At 49.2% G+C, this 15,182-nt stretch overlaps 1 protein-coding gene across 3 annotated transcripts in view; it reads left to right on the plus strand.

Moving 5' to 3' along the window:
• The window catches only part of LOC138765638 (uncharacterized), a 67,989-nt gene that overhangs the window by 6,933 nt on the left and 45,874 nt on the right, over positions 1–15,182 (plus strand). For all 3 annotated transcript variants that reach the window (XM_069883561.1, XM_069883562.1, XM_069883563.1), the window contains exon 2: positions 12,679–13,071. In XM_069883561.1, the coding sequence (XP_069739662.1) occupies positions 12,679–13,071 (393 nt within the window). The remainder of the gene's footprint in view (positions 1–12,678; positions 13,072–15,182) is intronic.

Below are 15,182 nucleotides of genomic sequence, written 5' to 3' on the forward strand. Positions count from 1 at the left end.
GTGAAAATTATACAGCTTACCATTTCCTTTTGTATGGACCACAAGGACTTTGGCCAGGCTGAACTAAGCACTCACAACCTGTCTTCCAAAGTTTTCCAGATTGTCCTGTTCCAGTCCCAGCTGCTGTAGAACTGAATTCTCTCACTTTCTCTCTGTCTCTGTCTCTGTCTTTTGTTTCTCTCTCTGTCTGTCTGTCTGTCTGTCTGTCTGTCTGTCTCTCTCTCTCTCTCTGTCTGTCTGTCTGTCTCTCTCTCTGTCTGTCTGTCTGTCTGTCTGTCTGTCTGTCTGTCTGTCTCTCTCTCTCTCTCTCTCTCTCTGTCTGTCTGTCTGTCTGTCTGTCTCTCTCTCTCTCTGTCTGTCTCCCTCTCTCTCTCTCACACACACACAGAAAGCCACATGACCCTGTTAGAACAGCCAACTGCACTCAGACAGACTGCGGCTCTGGACCTCATCTTCAAGTCCATTAATCTGTTGCTTTCCAAAACAATAATCCATTATTCCGCACCATGTCCAATGAACTCCGACGAGTAATATCCTTGTAGGAATTCTTCAAAGTTTGTTTGTATGTGATCTACACTAAAAAACCTGCCACAATTTATCCCCTTCAAAACATATCTATGCACAATATAAAATATAGCATAATCTGTCACAGCTGTAACGGCTCAGCTGCTGCTAGAACAGACCCGGGAGAGTGAGGAGGGGAGAGACAGCAGTGCCCGTAGGGTCCTAGTGCCGAGTTGTGATACTGAGCACTCATTAAACAGCCTGTTGAAGAACCCAATATTTCTTTTCAAATCCTGCAACCCATGGAGTTCCGTGCCCAAAGTGGCAGTGCCTGTACTGAGCAGATTTCCATGAGGGGTTGGAGACTTTGGGGGAGCCTCAGAATGATGCAGGGCACCTGATCTGGGGAGACCGCCCCTCCCTTCACCATGAAGAAGAAAAAGCTGGAAGACGACCCTACAGACCAGCAAGGGGCTCAGCGGCTGAAGGACCCACACAGGCTGTGGCCTGCTGGAGACTGACTCACGTGAACAAGATATTGGAACCAGGATTCGAGAGGGTGATGAGGGCAGGAAGGGCTCCTGAAGGGGCCTTGGGTCCTGAAGGCTTCCTGATCGAGTCGGGGGTTTGGATCTGGACCTCGTGTTGCTGATGGATTGTTGAGGAGTTCTTTGGCTGCAGAGGCTGCGGGAGTGCTGGAGGCGAATCCACGGACTTTTTTTGCCTTACAACAGACAAATGTTGTAACATCTCATGTAAATTCCATTTTTGTTATGTAATGTGACAATAAAAGGAATTTCTAAACCTCTTTTCTATCCTTTCCTACTTTATATCATCCTTCCCACAGCTGTGACCAAAGCTCCACAGAATATTCCAAATGTGTCCCCACCGATGTCTTGTTCCCACACTTGTGTTCAGTGCCCCTATCGATTAACCCATTGAAGTGCCAGTTGATGAAATAGACAAAGACGATGTGGTCAAACAATAATCATGGCTTTTATTAGCAGAAACTCATGGTACAATAATGAAAGACAATAGGTGCATATACATTTATACACAAGGGGAGTGTCCTTAACAGGAGAGATAATGCACAGCCAATGTTAGTACAGCAAGGCCCGCCAGAGGGGAGACAGGAAGCTTGGCCGACATTCACCACATCCAGCATCCCAAACCTTCTCTTCAGAACGCTATCTACCTGTACTGCCATCTTTAAAGAGTGATGAACCTGCACCCCTGGCTTCTCCCTCTCCATAGAACTCATTAGGGACCCACCGTTAACAGAGTCAGTCCTGCACTGGTAGTGCTTTACCCAAATGCAGCACCTTGCCCTTTGACTACTCCTATTCCTGCTAGCCCACTCCCCATTCTCCCTCCCTGCCCCATCCCTCTGCCTTATCTCCAACTCTCCACCACTTCCCTCTCCAATCACAGAGCCATTCCCCCTCCCCGTATGCACTTGTGCCCTCCCTCCCTTCTCCATCTAATGTCGGCTGCCTGTGGGACTGTGCTCCTTCCCCTTCACCTTTCTACCACCCTCCATTTTGTTCGGACGCCAGTCAACCTACAGTTTTGTACTGACTTTGATGTACCAGCAACCCGGGTTCGAATCCATTGCCTTCCTGAAGGAGTTAGTATGATCTCTCCTTGATGGCAATGAGTTTTGCCTGGGGGGCTCTGGTTTCCTCTCACCCTCCAAATATGTACGGGGTTACAGGTTAATTGGGGGTAATTGGGCAGCATGGGTTTCATGAACAGGAAGGGGCTTCTACTGTGCTATATCATTAAATAATTTTAATTTAAATATAGACATACAGCACGGTAACAGGCCCTTTCGGCCCACGAGCTTGTGCTGCCCAATTATGTCCAATTGACCTACAAACCTTGGTGCATTTCGAACGGTGGAAGGAAACTGGAGACTCTGGCGAATGTCCACATCGACACACAGAGAACATGCAAACTCCTTAAAGAGAGCACGGGATTCAAACCCCTGACTTGATCACTGCCACTGTAACAGCGTTTCATAAATCACTCCAATAACCATGTCACCCAATCTTAAACCTTAACAAAAATCTAACCCTTCCTGCAATGGGGTGACCAGAACTGTGCAAGGTTATTGTCGGTATAACTGCCCTAAGCCTCTCTAGCCTGCATCTCCCCTTTTCTTTTCTTTCTTTTCTTTGGCTTGGCTTCGCGGACGAAGATTTATGAAGGGGTAATGTCCACGTCTGCTGCAGGCTTGTTTGTGGCTGACAAGTCCGATGCGGGACAGGCAGTCAGGGTTGCAGCGGTTTTGAGGGGGAGGACGTGGAGGGGGAGGACGTGGACATGTCCTCGGGCCTGCGCAAAGGAGCTTTTAGGTGGAGTGCAATGTGCACAGTACTGGCCCCACCCTTTACACCCTTGGTTTGTGTGCCGTGGCCAAGCAAGCTGGGACGTGGCAGCGAGGTCCTTGGGTCGTAGGTTTTATATCGGAGTGGCCTTCTCCTATGCAGGTTTCTTACACGGGCTAGAGGGTCTCCCCTGTTGTAGATATAACCGCCCTGAGCCCCTCCAGCCGGTATCTCCCCTGTTGTAGGTATAACCACAATGAGCCACTCCAGCCTGTATCTTCCTTGTTGTAGGTATAACCAACCTGAGATCCACATGTCTGTTTCTCCCCTGTTGTAGGTGTAACCGCCCTGAGCCCCTCCTGTCTGTATCTTCCCTATTTTAGGTATAACTGCCCTGAGCCCCTTCAGCCTGTATCTCCCCTGTTGTAGGTATAACCACCCTGAGACCTTCCTGTCTGTATCTCCCCTGTTGTAGGTAAATCCGCCCTGAGCCCCTCCAACCTGTATTTCGACTGTTGTTGATATAACCACCCTGAGACCCTCCAGCCTGTATCTGCCCTGTGGTAGGTATATTCACCCTGAGCCTCACCTGTCTGTATCTCCCCTGTTGTAGGTATGGACCCTGAGACTCTCCAGCCTGTATCTCAGCTGTTGTAGGTGTAACTACCCTGAGCCGCTCCTGTCAGTATCTCCCCTGTCAGTATAACCCCCCAGAGGCCCTCCTGTCCGTATCCCCCCTGTTGTCTGTATAACTGCCCTGAACCCCTCCAGCCTGTGTTTCCACTGTTATATGTATAACCACTCTGTGCCCCTCCACCCTGCATCTCCCCTGTTGTCAGTATCACCGCCCTGAACCCCTCCAACCTGTATCAATCCTGTTGAAGGTATAACCACCCTGAGCCCCTCCATCCTGTATATCCCCTGTTGAAGGTATTACTGCCCTGAGCCCCTCTAGACTGGATCTATTCTGTTGTATGTATAACAGCCCTAATCCCTCCAGCCTGTATCTCCCCTGTTGTAGGAATAACCACCCTGAGACCCTCCAGCCTGTATCTCCCCTGTTGTACGTATATCCACCCTGAGCCCCTCCAGCCTATATCTCCCCTGTTGTAGGTATAACTGCCGTGAGACCCTCCAGCCTGTATCTCCCCTGTTGTAGGTATATCCACCCTGAACCTCTCCTGTCTGTATCTCTCCTGTTGTCAGAATAACTGCCCTGAGCATCTCCAACGTATGTCTCCCCTGTTGTTGGTATAACCACTCTGGACCCCTCCAGCCTCTAACTCCCATGTTGTGGGTATAACCACCCTCAGACCCTCCTGTCAGTATCTCCCCTGTTGTAGGTATAACCGACCTGAGACCCTCCTACCTGTAGCTCCCCTGTTGTCGGTATAACAGCCCTGAGTCCCTCAAGCCTGTATATCCCCTGTTGTCAGTATAACCGCCCTGAGACACTCCTGTCTATATCTCTCCTGTTGTAGGTATAACCACCCTGAGCCGCTCCAGCCTGCATCTCCCCTGTTGTCGGATTCACCGCAATGAGCCCCTCCAACCTGTATCTCGACTGTTGTAGGTATATCAACCTTGAGCCTCTCCTGTCAGTATCTCCCCTGTTGTAGGTATGACCACGCTGAGCCCCTCCAGCCTGTATCTCCGCTGTTGTAGGTAGAGCTGCCCTGAGTCCCTCCAACCAGTATCTCCCCTGTTGTTGGTATATCATCCCTGAGTCTCTCCTGTCTGTATCTCCCCTGATGTAGGTATAACCGCCCGAAGCCCCTCCAGCCTATATCTCCCCTGTTGTAGGTATAACTGCCGTGAGACCCTCCATCCTGTATCTCCCCTGTTGTAGGTATATCCACCCTGAGCCTCTCCTGTCTGTATCTCTGCTGTTGTAGGTAGAACTGCCCTGAGTCCCTCCAACCAGTATCTACCCTGTTGTTGGTATATCATCCCTGAGTCTCTCCTGTCTGTATCTCCCCTGATGTAGGTATAACCGCCCAGCGGCCCTTCTGCCCGTATCTCCCCGATTGTCAGTATCACTACCCTGAGACCCTCCTGTCTGTATCTTGGCTGTTGTAGGTATACCCTCCCGGATCCCCTCCTGCCTGAATCTCCCCTGTTATCACTGAGTGAGTGGGGCACTGAAGGAGTGGGTCTTCCAGCCTTTGGCTCAACAGGCTTAGGCAAAAGCAGGCAAGGAGAAAGGTAAGTGGCATTATTTTAGCTCAGTCATGCCTATGGGGTTAGTGCTTTGTACTGGATGTCAGATGTGGGAACTATGGGTGAGCCCCACCCTCCCAAATAGCCACATCTGCGTCAGGTGCACCGAGATGCAGTTCCTTAAGGACCGAGTTGGGGAACTGGAGCTGCAACTTGAGGACCTACGGCTGGTAAGGGAGAGTGAGGAGTTGATAGATTCAACTTTCAGGGACATGGTTACCCCAAGACCAGATGTGTCAGGTAAGTGGGTAACTGTCAGGGGAGGGAAGAAAAATACCAGGAAAATGGAGAGCACACCTGTGAATATCCCTCTCAGTAACAGGTATACTTTGTTGGATGCTGTTGAGGGAGATGACCTGACAGAAGCTGGCAGCAGTGACCAGGTCGCTGGCACTGAGCCTGGCATGGTGGACCAAAAGGTAAAGAGGAATGCAGTGGTCATTGGGGACTCCATTGTCAGAAATACAGACAGGAGATTCTGTGAGCCAGATAGGTATGCCCGCATGGTGTGCTGCCTCCCTGGTGCAAGGGTGTGGGATATCTCAAATCGGGTCCAGGGTATTCTAAAAGGGGAAGGTGAACAGCCTGATGTCTTGGTACATGTGGGTACCAATGACATAGATAAAAAGGAGGAAGTACTGAAAAAGGATTACAGAGAGCTAGGACAGAAACTAAGAAACAGGACCGCCAGGGTGGTGATCTCTGGTTTGCTACCTGTGCCAAGTGCAACTGAGGACAAAAATGGAAGGTTAAGAAAAATGAATGTGTGGCTGAGGGGCTGGTGTAAAGGACAGGGTTTTGGCTTCTTGGATCATTGGGATCTCTTTCGGGGAAGGCATGACCGCTACAAGAAGGATGGGTTACACCTAAACCGAAAAGGGGTCAATATATTGGCAGGTAGGTTTGGTACAGCCGTCGGGTGCGGTTTAAACTAATTTGGCAGGGGGGTGGGAACCTGTATGATAGGGCAAAGGACAGAAAAGATAAAACAGGAAAAGTTAGGTTAGGCAGCGAAAGTAAAAAATCAGAAAGAGCAAGGAGGGTGAAAAAAACAAATCTGAAGGCTTTATATCTTAATGCAAGAAGCATTCGGAACAAGGTAGATGAATTAGCTTTGGAAATAGAGATAAATAAATATGATTTGATTGGGATTACAGAAACATGGCTGCAGGGTGGGCAAGCCTGGGAACTTAACATCCCGGGGTATACGATATTTAGGAGGGATCGGCAAGAAGGAAAAGGGGGTGGGGTAGTATTGATGGTGAGAGAAGGGACCGACACGATTGACAGAAAGGATATCAACTCAGAAGATGCGGAATCTATATGGGTAGAACTGAGGAATAGCAAGGGGCGGAAAACGTTAGTGGGGGGTGGTATATAGGCCTCCAAATAGTAGTGTAGAGGTGAGGGAAGGCATTAAAAGAGAAATTAGAAAAGCATGCAATAAGGGAACAGCTGTCATCATGGGAGACATTAATTTGCATATAGATTGGACTAGTCAAATTAGTAAAAATACAGAGGAGGAGGAATTCCTTGAATGTTTACGGGACGGTTAACTAGACCCATATGTCGAGGAACCAACTCGGGAGCAGGCCATTTTAGACTGGGTATTATGCAATGATAAGGGGCTAATCAACAATCTTGTTGTGCGAGGCCCTTTGGGTAGGAGCGATCACAATATGATTGAATTCTCACTCGACATGGAGAGTGATGAAATTAAAACCGAGACTAAGGTCCTGAATTTAAATAAAGGGAATTATGATGGTATGAGACGGGAGTTGAGTAAGATTGATTGGGTGGTGTTTATGGGGGAGTTGACGGTGGAGAGACAATGGAAAACATTCACAGATCTAATGGAGAAATTGCAAAAATCGTTTATACTGGTTTGGCATAAAAATAAACCAAAAAAGGTGACTCAACCGTGGATAACAAGGGAAATTAGAGACAGCATTGGGTCCAAAGAGAGAGCATATCAATTGGCCAAAAAAAGTACCGCAACCGAAGACTGGGAGCAGTTCAAGATGCACCAAAGGAGGACAAAGGGATTAATCAAGAGAGCAAAAATAAATTACGAAAGTAAGCTCGCGGCAAATATAAAAACCGACTGCAAAAGCTTTTATAAATATGTCAAGAGGAAAAGATTGGTGAAATCCAGAGTAGGTCCTTTGCAGTCGGAATCAGGGGAATATATAATGGGGAATAAGGAAATGGCAGACCAATTAAATTCTTACTTTGGTTCTGTTTTTACAAGAGAGGATACAAATAACCTCCCAAGGATGTTGGGAAACATAGAGACTAATGCAAGGGAGGAACTGAAAGAAATCAGTATCTCTAAGGACATGGTCTTGGGGAAATTGATGGGATTGAAGGCAGATAAATCCCAAGGGCCTGATAATCTACATCCTAGGGTACTCAAGGAAGTGGCCATTCAGATAGCAGATGCTTTAAGAATTATTTTCCAGAACTCGATAGACTCAGGATCAGTACCCATGAATTGGAGGGTAGCTAATGTTACCCCACTATTTAAAAAGGGGGGTAGAGAAAAAGCGGGGAATTATAGGCCGGTGAGCCTTACATCAGTAGTGGGAAAAATGATGGAATCCATTATTAAGGATGTAATAGTGGAGCACATGACTAGCAGAGAAGGGATCGGACGGAGTCAACATGGATTTACAAAAGGTAAATCGTGCTTGATAAATCTATTGGAATTCTTTGAGATGGTGACAGGTAAAATAGATGGGAGAGAGCCAGTGGATGTGGTGTACCTGGACTTCCAAAAGGCCTTCGATAAGGTCCCGCATAAACGAATGGCTTCCAAAATCAAGGTTCATGGGATTGGGGGCAAAGTATTGATGTGGATTGAGAACTGGCTGGCAGGTAGAAGACAGAGAGTTGGGATAAATGATTCGTTTTCTGAGTGGCAGGCGATGACCAGTGGGGTGCCACAGGGATCTGTACTGGGACCCCAGCTGTTCACAATTTACATTAATGATCTGGATGAGGGGATTGGATGTAATATCTCCAAATTTGCAGATGAGACTAAGCTAGGAGGGGTTGTGTGCACAGAAGAGGGGGTCAGGAAGCTCCAGTGTGATTTGGATAAATTGAAGGACTGGGCAGACCCATGGCAAATGCACTACAATGTGGATAAATGTGAGGTTATCCACTTTGGTAATACAAACCAGAGGGCAGATGACTATTTGAATGGCAATAGATTAAGAGATGGGGAAGTGCAGAGAGACCTAGGGGTACTTGTACACCAGTCTCTGAAGGCGAGCATGCAGGTACAGCAGGTGGTTAAAAAGGCAAATGGTATGTTGGCCTTCATATCAAGAGCGTTTGAGTATAGGAACAAGGATAACTTACTGTAGCTGTACAGGGCCTTGGTGAGACCCCACCTAGAGTATTGTGTGTAGTTTTGGTCACCTTATCTAAGGAAGGATGTTCTTGCAATGGAGGGAGTGCAGAGGCGATTCACCAGGCTGATACCTGGAATGGCAGGAATGACTTAGGAGGAAAGATTGCGCAAATTGTGATTGTACTCACTGGAGTTTAGAAGATTGAGAGGGGATCTCATAGAGACTTATAAAATTCTGGCAGGACTGGACAGAATGGATGCAGATGGGATGTTTCCAAGGATGGGAAAATCCAGAACCCGGGGCCATGGTTTGAGGATAATAGGCAAACCATTTAGGACCGAGATGAGGAGGAATTTCTTGACCCAGAGGGTGGTGAATCTATGGAATTCATTGCCACAGAGGGCAGTAGAGGCAGGTTCATTAAATCTATTTAAGAGGGAATTAGATCTATTTCTTCAGTATAAGGGTATTAAAGGTTACGGAGAGAAGGCGGGACGTGGTACTGAACTTTAATATCAGCCATGATCTCGTTGAATGGCGGAGCAGGCTCGAAGGGTCAAATGACCTACTTCTGCTCCTATCTTCTATGTTTCTATGTTTACAACAGGGGAGATACAGGCTGGAAGGGCTCAGGGCAGTCATACCGACAACCGGGGAGATACTGGTAGGCAGGTCTCTGTGCGGTTATACCTACATCAGGGGAGATAAAGACAGGAGAGACTCAGGGTGGATCTACCTACAACAAGGGTCTTACAGGCTGGAGGGCTCAGGGTGGTTATACCTACAACAGGGGAGATACAGACAGGGTGTTCATACAGTCAGCAGGGGAGATACTCTCTTGAAGGGCTCTGAGCGGTAATACAGGCCCCTCAAGCCTATATCACCCCTGTTGTAGGTATGACAACCCTAAGACCCTCCTGTCTGTATCTCCCCTGTTGTAGCTATAACTACCCTGAGCCCCTGCAGCCTGTATCTCTGCTGTTGTAGGTAGAACTGCCCAGAGTCCCTCCAACCAGTATCGCCCCTGTTGTTCGTATATCATCCCAGAGCCTCTCCTGTCAGTATATTCCCTCTTCTAGATATAACCACCCTGAGCACTTCCTGCCTGTATCTCCCTTGTTGTAGGTTTATCCCCCCTGATACTCTCCAGTCTGCATCTTCCCTTTTCTAGGTGTAACTAACCTGAGATTCTCCAGCCTGTATCTCCCCTGTTGTAGGTATCACTGCCCTGAGCCCCTCCTGTCTGTATGTCCCCTGTTGTAAATATAACTACTGGTGACTCTCCAGCGTGTATCTCCCCTGGTGTACGTATAACCACCCTGAGACCCTCCTGTCTGTATCTCTCCTGTTGTCGGTATAACCACCCTGAGTCCCTCCAGCATGTATCTCTCCTGATGTAGGAATAACCCCTAAAGCCAAAACCTTTTCTCTTGTCGGTAGAACCTCCTGGATCCCCTCCTGTCTGATTCTCCCCTGTTGTCAGCATAACCACCCTGAGCACCTCAAGCCTGTATCACCCCTGTTGTAGGATTAACTACCCTGATCCCTTCCAGCATCTAACTACCCTGTTGTAGGTATAACCACCTTGAGACCCTCCTGTCTTAATCTCCCCTGTTGTAGGTATAAGCACCCTGAGACCCTCCTACCTGTATCTCCCCTGTTGTCGGTATAACTTCCTTGAGTCACTCCTGCCTGTATCTCCCCTGTTGTAGATATAACGACCCTGAGCCCCTCCAACCTGTATCTCCCCATTGTAGATATAACGACCCTGAGCCCTTCCAGCCTACCACCCTGAGCCCCTCCAGCCTGTATCTCCCCGTTGTAGGTATATCCTCACTGAGCCTCTCCTATCAGTATCTTGCCCATTGTAGGTATAACCGCCCTAGCCCCTCCAGCCTGTATCTCCCCTGTTGTATGTATAACCACCCTGTGACCCACCAGACTGTATCTCTACTGTTGTAGGTATAAGCACCCTGAGACCCTCCTACCTGTATCTCCCCTGTTGTCGGTATCAACTAACCTGAGCCACTTCAGCTTGTATCTCCCCTGTTGTACATATAACCACCCTGAACCCCTACAGCCTCTAACTCCCCTGTTGTTTGTATAACCGCCCTCAGCCCCTCCAGCCTGTATCTCCCCTGTTGTCGGTATAACCGCCATGAGCTCCTCCAGCCTGTATATCCCCTGTTGTAGATGTAACGACCCTGAACCCCTCCAACCTGTATCTCCCCATTGTAGATATAACCCCCCTGAGCCCCTCCAGCCTACCACCCTAAGCCCCTCCAGCCTGTATCTCCCTGTTGTAGGTATATCCTCCCTGAGCCTCTCCTATCAGTGACTTGCCCATTGTAGGTATAACCGCCCTAGCCCCTCCAGCCTGTATCTCTACTGTTGTAGGTATAACCACCCTGAGCCCCTTCAGCCTGTATCACCCTGGTGTAGGTACCACCGCCCTGAGCCCGTCCAACCTGTATCTCCCCTGTTGTAGGTATAACCACCCGGAGCCCCTTCAGCTTGTATCTCCCCTGCTGTCGGTATAACTAACCTGAGCCACTTCAGCTTGTATCTCCCCTGTTGTAGGTATAACTACCCTGAGACCCTGCTGCCTGTATCTGACCAGTTGTATGTATAACCTCGCGGATCCCCTCCTGCCTGAATCTCCCCTGTTGTCAGTATAACCACCATGAGCACCTCCAGCCTGTATCTCCCCTGTTGTAGATATATCCACCCTGAGCCTCTCCTGTCTGTATCTCCCCTGTGGTAGGTCTAACTATCCTGAGCCCCTCCTGTCTGTATCTCCCCTGATGTACGTTTAACCGTCTCGAGGCCCTCCTGCCTGTATCTCCTGTGTTGCCGGTATAACTGCCGTGAGCCCCTCCAGCCTGTGTCTCCCCTGTTGTAGGTATAACCGCCCTGAGCCCCTGCAGCCTGTATCTCCCCTGTTGTTGGTATAACCACCCTGAGCCCCTCCAGCTTGTATCTCCCCTGTTGTTGGTATAACCACCCTGAACCCCTCCAGCCTCTAACTCACCTGTTGTAGGTATAATCACCTTGAGACCCTCCTGTCTGTATCTCCCTTGTTGTAGGTATATCCCCCCTGAGCCTCTCCTGTTTGTATCTCCCCTGTTGTAGGTATAACTACCCTGAGACTCTCCTTACCGTGTCTCCCCAGTTGAACGTATAACCACCCTGAGCCCCTCCAGCCTGTATCTCACCTGTTGTAGATATAACCACCCTGAGGCCCTCCAGCCTAACACCCTGAGCTCCTCCAGGCTGTATCTCCCTGTTGTAGATATAACCACCCTGAGCCACTCCAGCCTACCACCCTGAGCCCCTCCAGCCTGTATCTCCCCATTGTAGGTATATCCTCCCTGAGCCTCTCCTATCAGTATCTTACCCATTGTAGGTATATCCGCCCTAGCCTCTCCAGCCTGTATCTCCCCTGTTTTAGGTATAACCACCCTGAGACCCTCCAACATGTACCTCCACTGTAGTAGGTATAACTGCCCTGAGACTCTCCAGCATGTATCTCCTCTGTAGTGCGTATGACCACCCTGAGCCCCACCAGCCTGTATCCCTCCTGCTGTAGGTATAACCGCCAGAGACCCTCAAGGCTGTATCTCCCCTCCTGTCGGTATAACCACCCTGAGCCCCACCTGCCTGTATCTCCACTGTTGTTGGTATAACCACTCTAAGCCCCTCAAGCCTGTATCACCCTGGTGTAGGTACCTCCGCCCTGAGCCCGTCCAACCTGTATCTCCCCTGTTGTAGGTATAACTAACCTGAGCCACTTCAGCTTGTATCTCCCCTGTTGTACATATAACCACCCTGAAACCCTACAGCCTCTAACTCCCCTGATGTTTGTATAACCACCCTCAGCCCCTCTAGCCTGTATCTCCCCTTTTGTCGGTATAACCGCCATGAGCCCCTCAAGCCTGTATCTCGCCTGTTTTAGGTATAACCACCCTGAGCCCCTCCAGCCTGTATCTCCTCAGTTGTAGATATAACCATCCAGAGCCCCTCCAGCCTGTATCTCCCCTGTTTTAGGTATAACCGCCCTGAGCCCCTCCAGCCTCTTACTCCTCTGTTGTAGGTATAATCACCCTGAGCTCCTCCTGCCTCGAACACCCCTGTTCTACTGTGTTTATGTCTCAATCAGACCCAGCAGCATCTGACGACGTGTGATGAACAGATTCGCATCCTGAAACTCCCGGTGTTTTCTCCAGTTCTTCCAATACTGATTCCCCTCCCCTCTCTCCCTGCAGATTATTCCTACCAAGGTTGGACAATGTCTGGTGCTGATGTGGTGTCAGCCGTGGAAGGGGCCTCTGCCGTGTTGCCGTTTCATTTCACCCACCCACCCACGGAGAAGACCCTCACTGGTACCATCAAGTGGTACAAGATTAAATCAGGAGTTAAATCAGTTCCTCAACTTGTGTTTAACTGTACATATCCCGGCCTTGGATCCTCCCGATGTGATTGGGCAACACAGGAGGTCGGAGGGCGTCGTTTCACGTTCGTGGGGAACCTGAGCCGGAGAGACGCCTCGGTCATGATGGATCGTCTGAGCCGGGAGGACGAAGCTTGGTATTGGTGCCGCGTGGATCTCAATATCAATAGCTTTCAAACTGTTGTTGCAACGAACCTGACAGTGAGAGGTGAGCAAAGAGCCCACCTGCTGCAGTGGGTCACGGTCTTCACTCCTCCCCCAGCTAATCATATTGTTTTCATAACTTACATGTGGAATAAAGCAGGATAATTCTTCATACTCATTCACAACCCAAGTCTGCACATGGTTGAGTTGAGACCCCCTACATTCGGGGCCCCAAACAGTCCTTCCAAACAAAGCAACTCTTCAGTTGTGAATCTGCAGGGCTCATCTACTGCATCTGGTGCTCCCGCTGTGGTCTCTTCTACACTGGGGAGGCTGGATGCCGACCATTGAGCACCTTCACTGCCAGAGCAAGGAGCTCCCAGGGGCCAATCATTTCAATTCTCCTCACCCCTCTCCTGCACCAACGTTTCTGTCCCTGGCCTCATGCACTGCCAGACAAAAGCTACCCGCAAATTGGAGGAACAATTCCTCATATCCCGTCTGGGCCCCCTCCAACCAGACGGCGTTAATGCCGATGTCTCCATTTCCGTTAATACCCCCCCATGCCCCCGTCTCTCTTTCTCTTTCCCCATCCTTCTGTCTTCTTTCCTTAGTGCCCCACTTCCCTCTTCCCTCTCCTTTCAGAAAGCCCCCCTCCCTCCTAACACTTCTCAGCATTTTTCCCTTAATTTAATTTTTAATTAAATTTAGATGTACAGCATGGTAACTGGCCCTTTCGTCCCACGTGTCCGTGCCGTCCAATTTACACCCAATTAACCTAAACTCCTGGAACATTTTTGAATGGTGGGAGGAAACCGAAGCCCCCGGGGAAATCCCACGAAGATACGGGGAGAACGTAGAAACTCCTTACAGACAGCGCAGGATTTGAACCCTTATCCCGATCGTTGGTGCTGTAACAGCGTTGTGGTAACTGTTACGCCAACCCATGGTGACCCACCCACCTATAACCTTTTGCTGGTGGGCCTGTGCCCCTCCTCCCCCCACTATTTTATCCAGGTGGTAACAGAGGGCTCAGGCCCGAAACATTGACTTCCTTTTACTTCCTAATGATGCTCAGTGACCTGCTGAGTTTTCCCGAGACGAGGATCCATTTTCCATCTCAGGTCACTTCAGGGTTCCCTTCATGCACATTCCTTGAGTGAGGAGCTTCATCGGCAGTTCGACAGGATCCGGTCCTTCAGAGACCAGCCGCAGGTGATGGGGTCTTTCAGAAGGCCTGTTGTACGTTGGCCTTTATTAGTTGGGGATTGAGCTGAGGAGTTCTGAGATAATGTCACAGCTCGACAAATATCCTGTTAGACCACAACCGTGTTACAGGAAGGATGTGGAAGCTAAGGAGAGGGTGCAGAGGAGATTGGCCAAGGTGTTTCCTGGATTGGAAAACAAGACTTATTAGGCAAGTTTAGCAGAGCTGGGACTTTTCTCTTTGATGCGAAGAAGGACAAGAGGAGACTTGACAGAGGTTGACAAGATTAGGAGAGACATAGCTGGGGTGAACAGACAGCGCCTGTTCCCCAGGGCCAGATCAGGAAACACCAAAGGAAAACGTGTACAAGGTGAGGGGCGGGACATTTAGGGGAGATGTCAGGGGTAAGTTTGTTTTTAGACAGAGACTAGTGGGTGCAGTTAACTGTAATTCACCGACTATGTGGAGTTCAGATGGTTGGCTCCTCCCTTGGCTCCACCCTTACCCCCTCAATATAAATGCTGGATTTCCCACCTTACCTCAGATTCACCCAAGGACCATTGTATCTACTGGCCATTGATTGTAAGTTATTAAAAGTGTGTCTGTGCTCCTCTCAAGTCTCTGAGTGCAATCAGTTGTGTTACAGTGGGTGCCTAGAACACGTTGCCAGGGGTAGTGGTGGAGCCTGGTATAATAGGGACATTTAAAAAACTCAGACTCAGGGATGCAAGAAAAATTGAGGGTTGTGTGTGTGAGATAGGGAAAGCTTAGACTGTTGAGTAGGTTTATATGGTCTGCACAACATTGAGGGCTGAAGGGCCTGTGCTGTGTTGGAGTGTTCTATGTTGTTCAATAAAATTGGAAGGGGAGCAGAGAAGATTGACCAGGATGTTGCCAGGATTGGAAGGGTTGAGTAAAAGGGGAGGTTGGATAGGCTGGGTCTTTATTCCTTGGAGCAGAGGAAGATG

The sequence above is a fragment of the Narcine bancroftii genome, chromosome 1, assembly GCF_036971445.1.
Source record: "Narcine bancroftii isolate sNarBan1 chromosome 1, sNarBan1.hap1, whole genome shotgun sequence".
In the NCBI taxonomy this organism is placed as follows: domain Eukaryota; kingdom Metazoa; phylum Chordata; class Chondrichthyes; order Torpediniformes; family Narcinidae; genus Narcine; species Narcine bancroftii.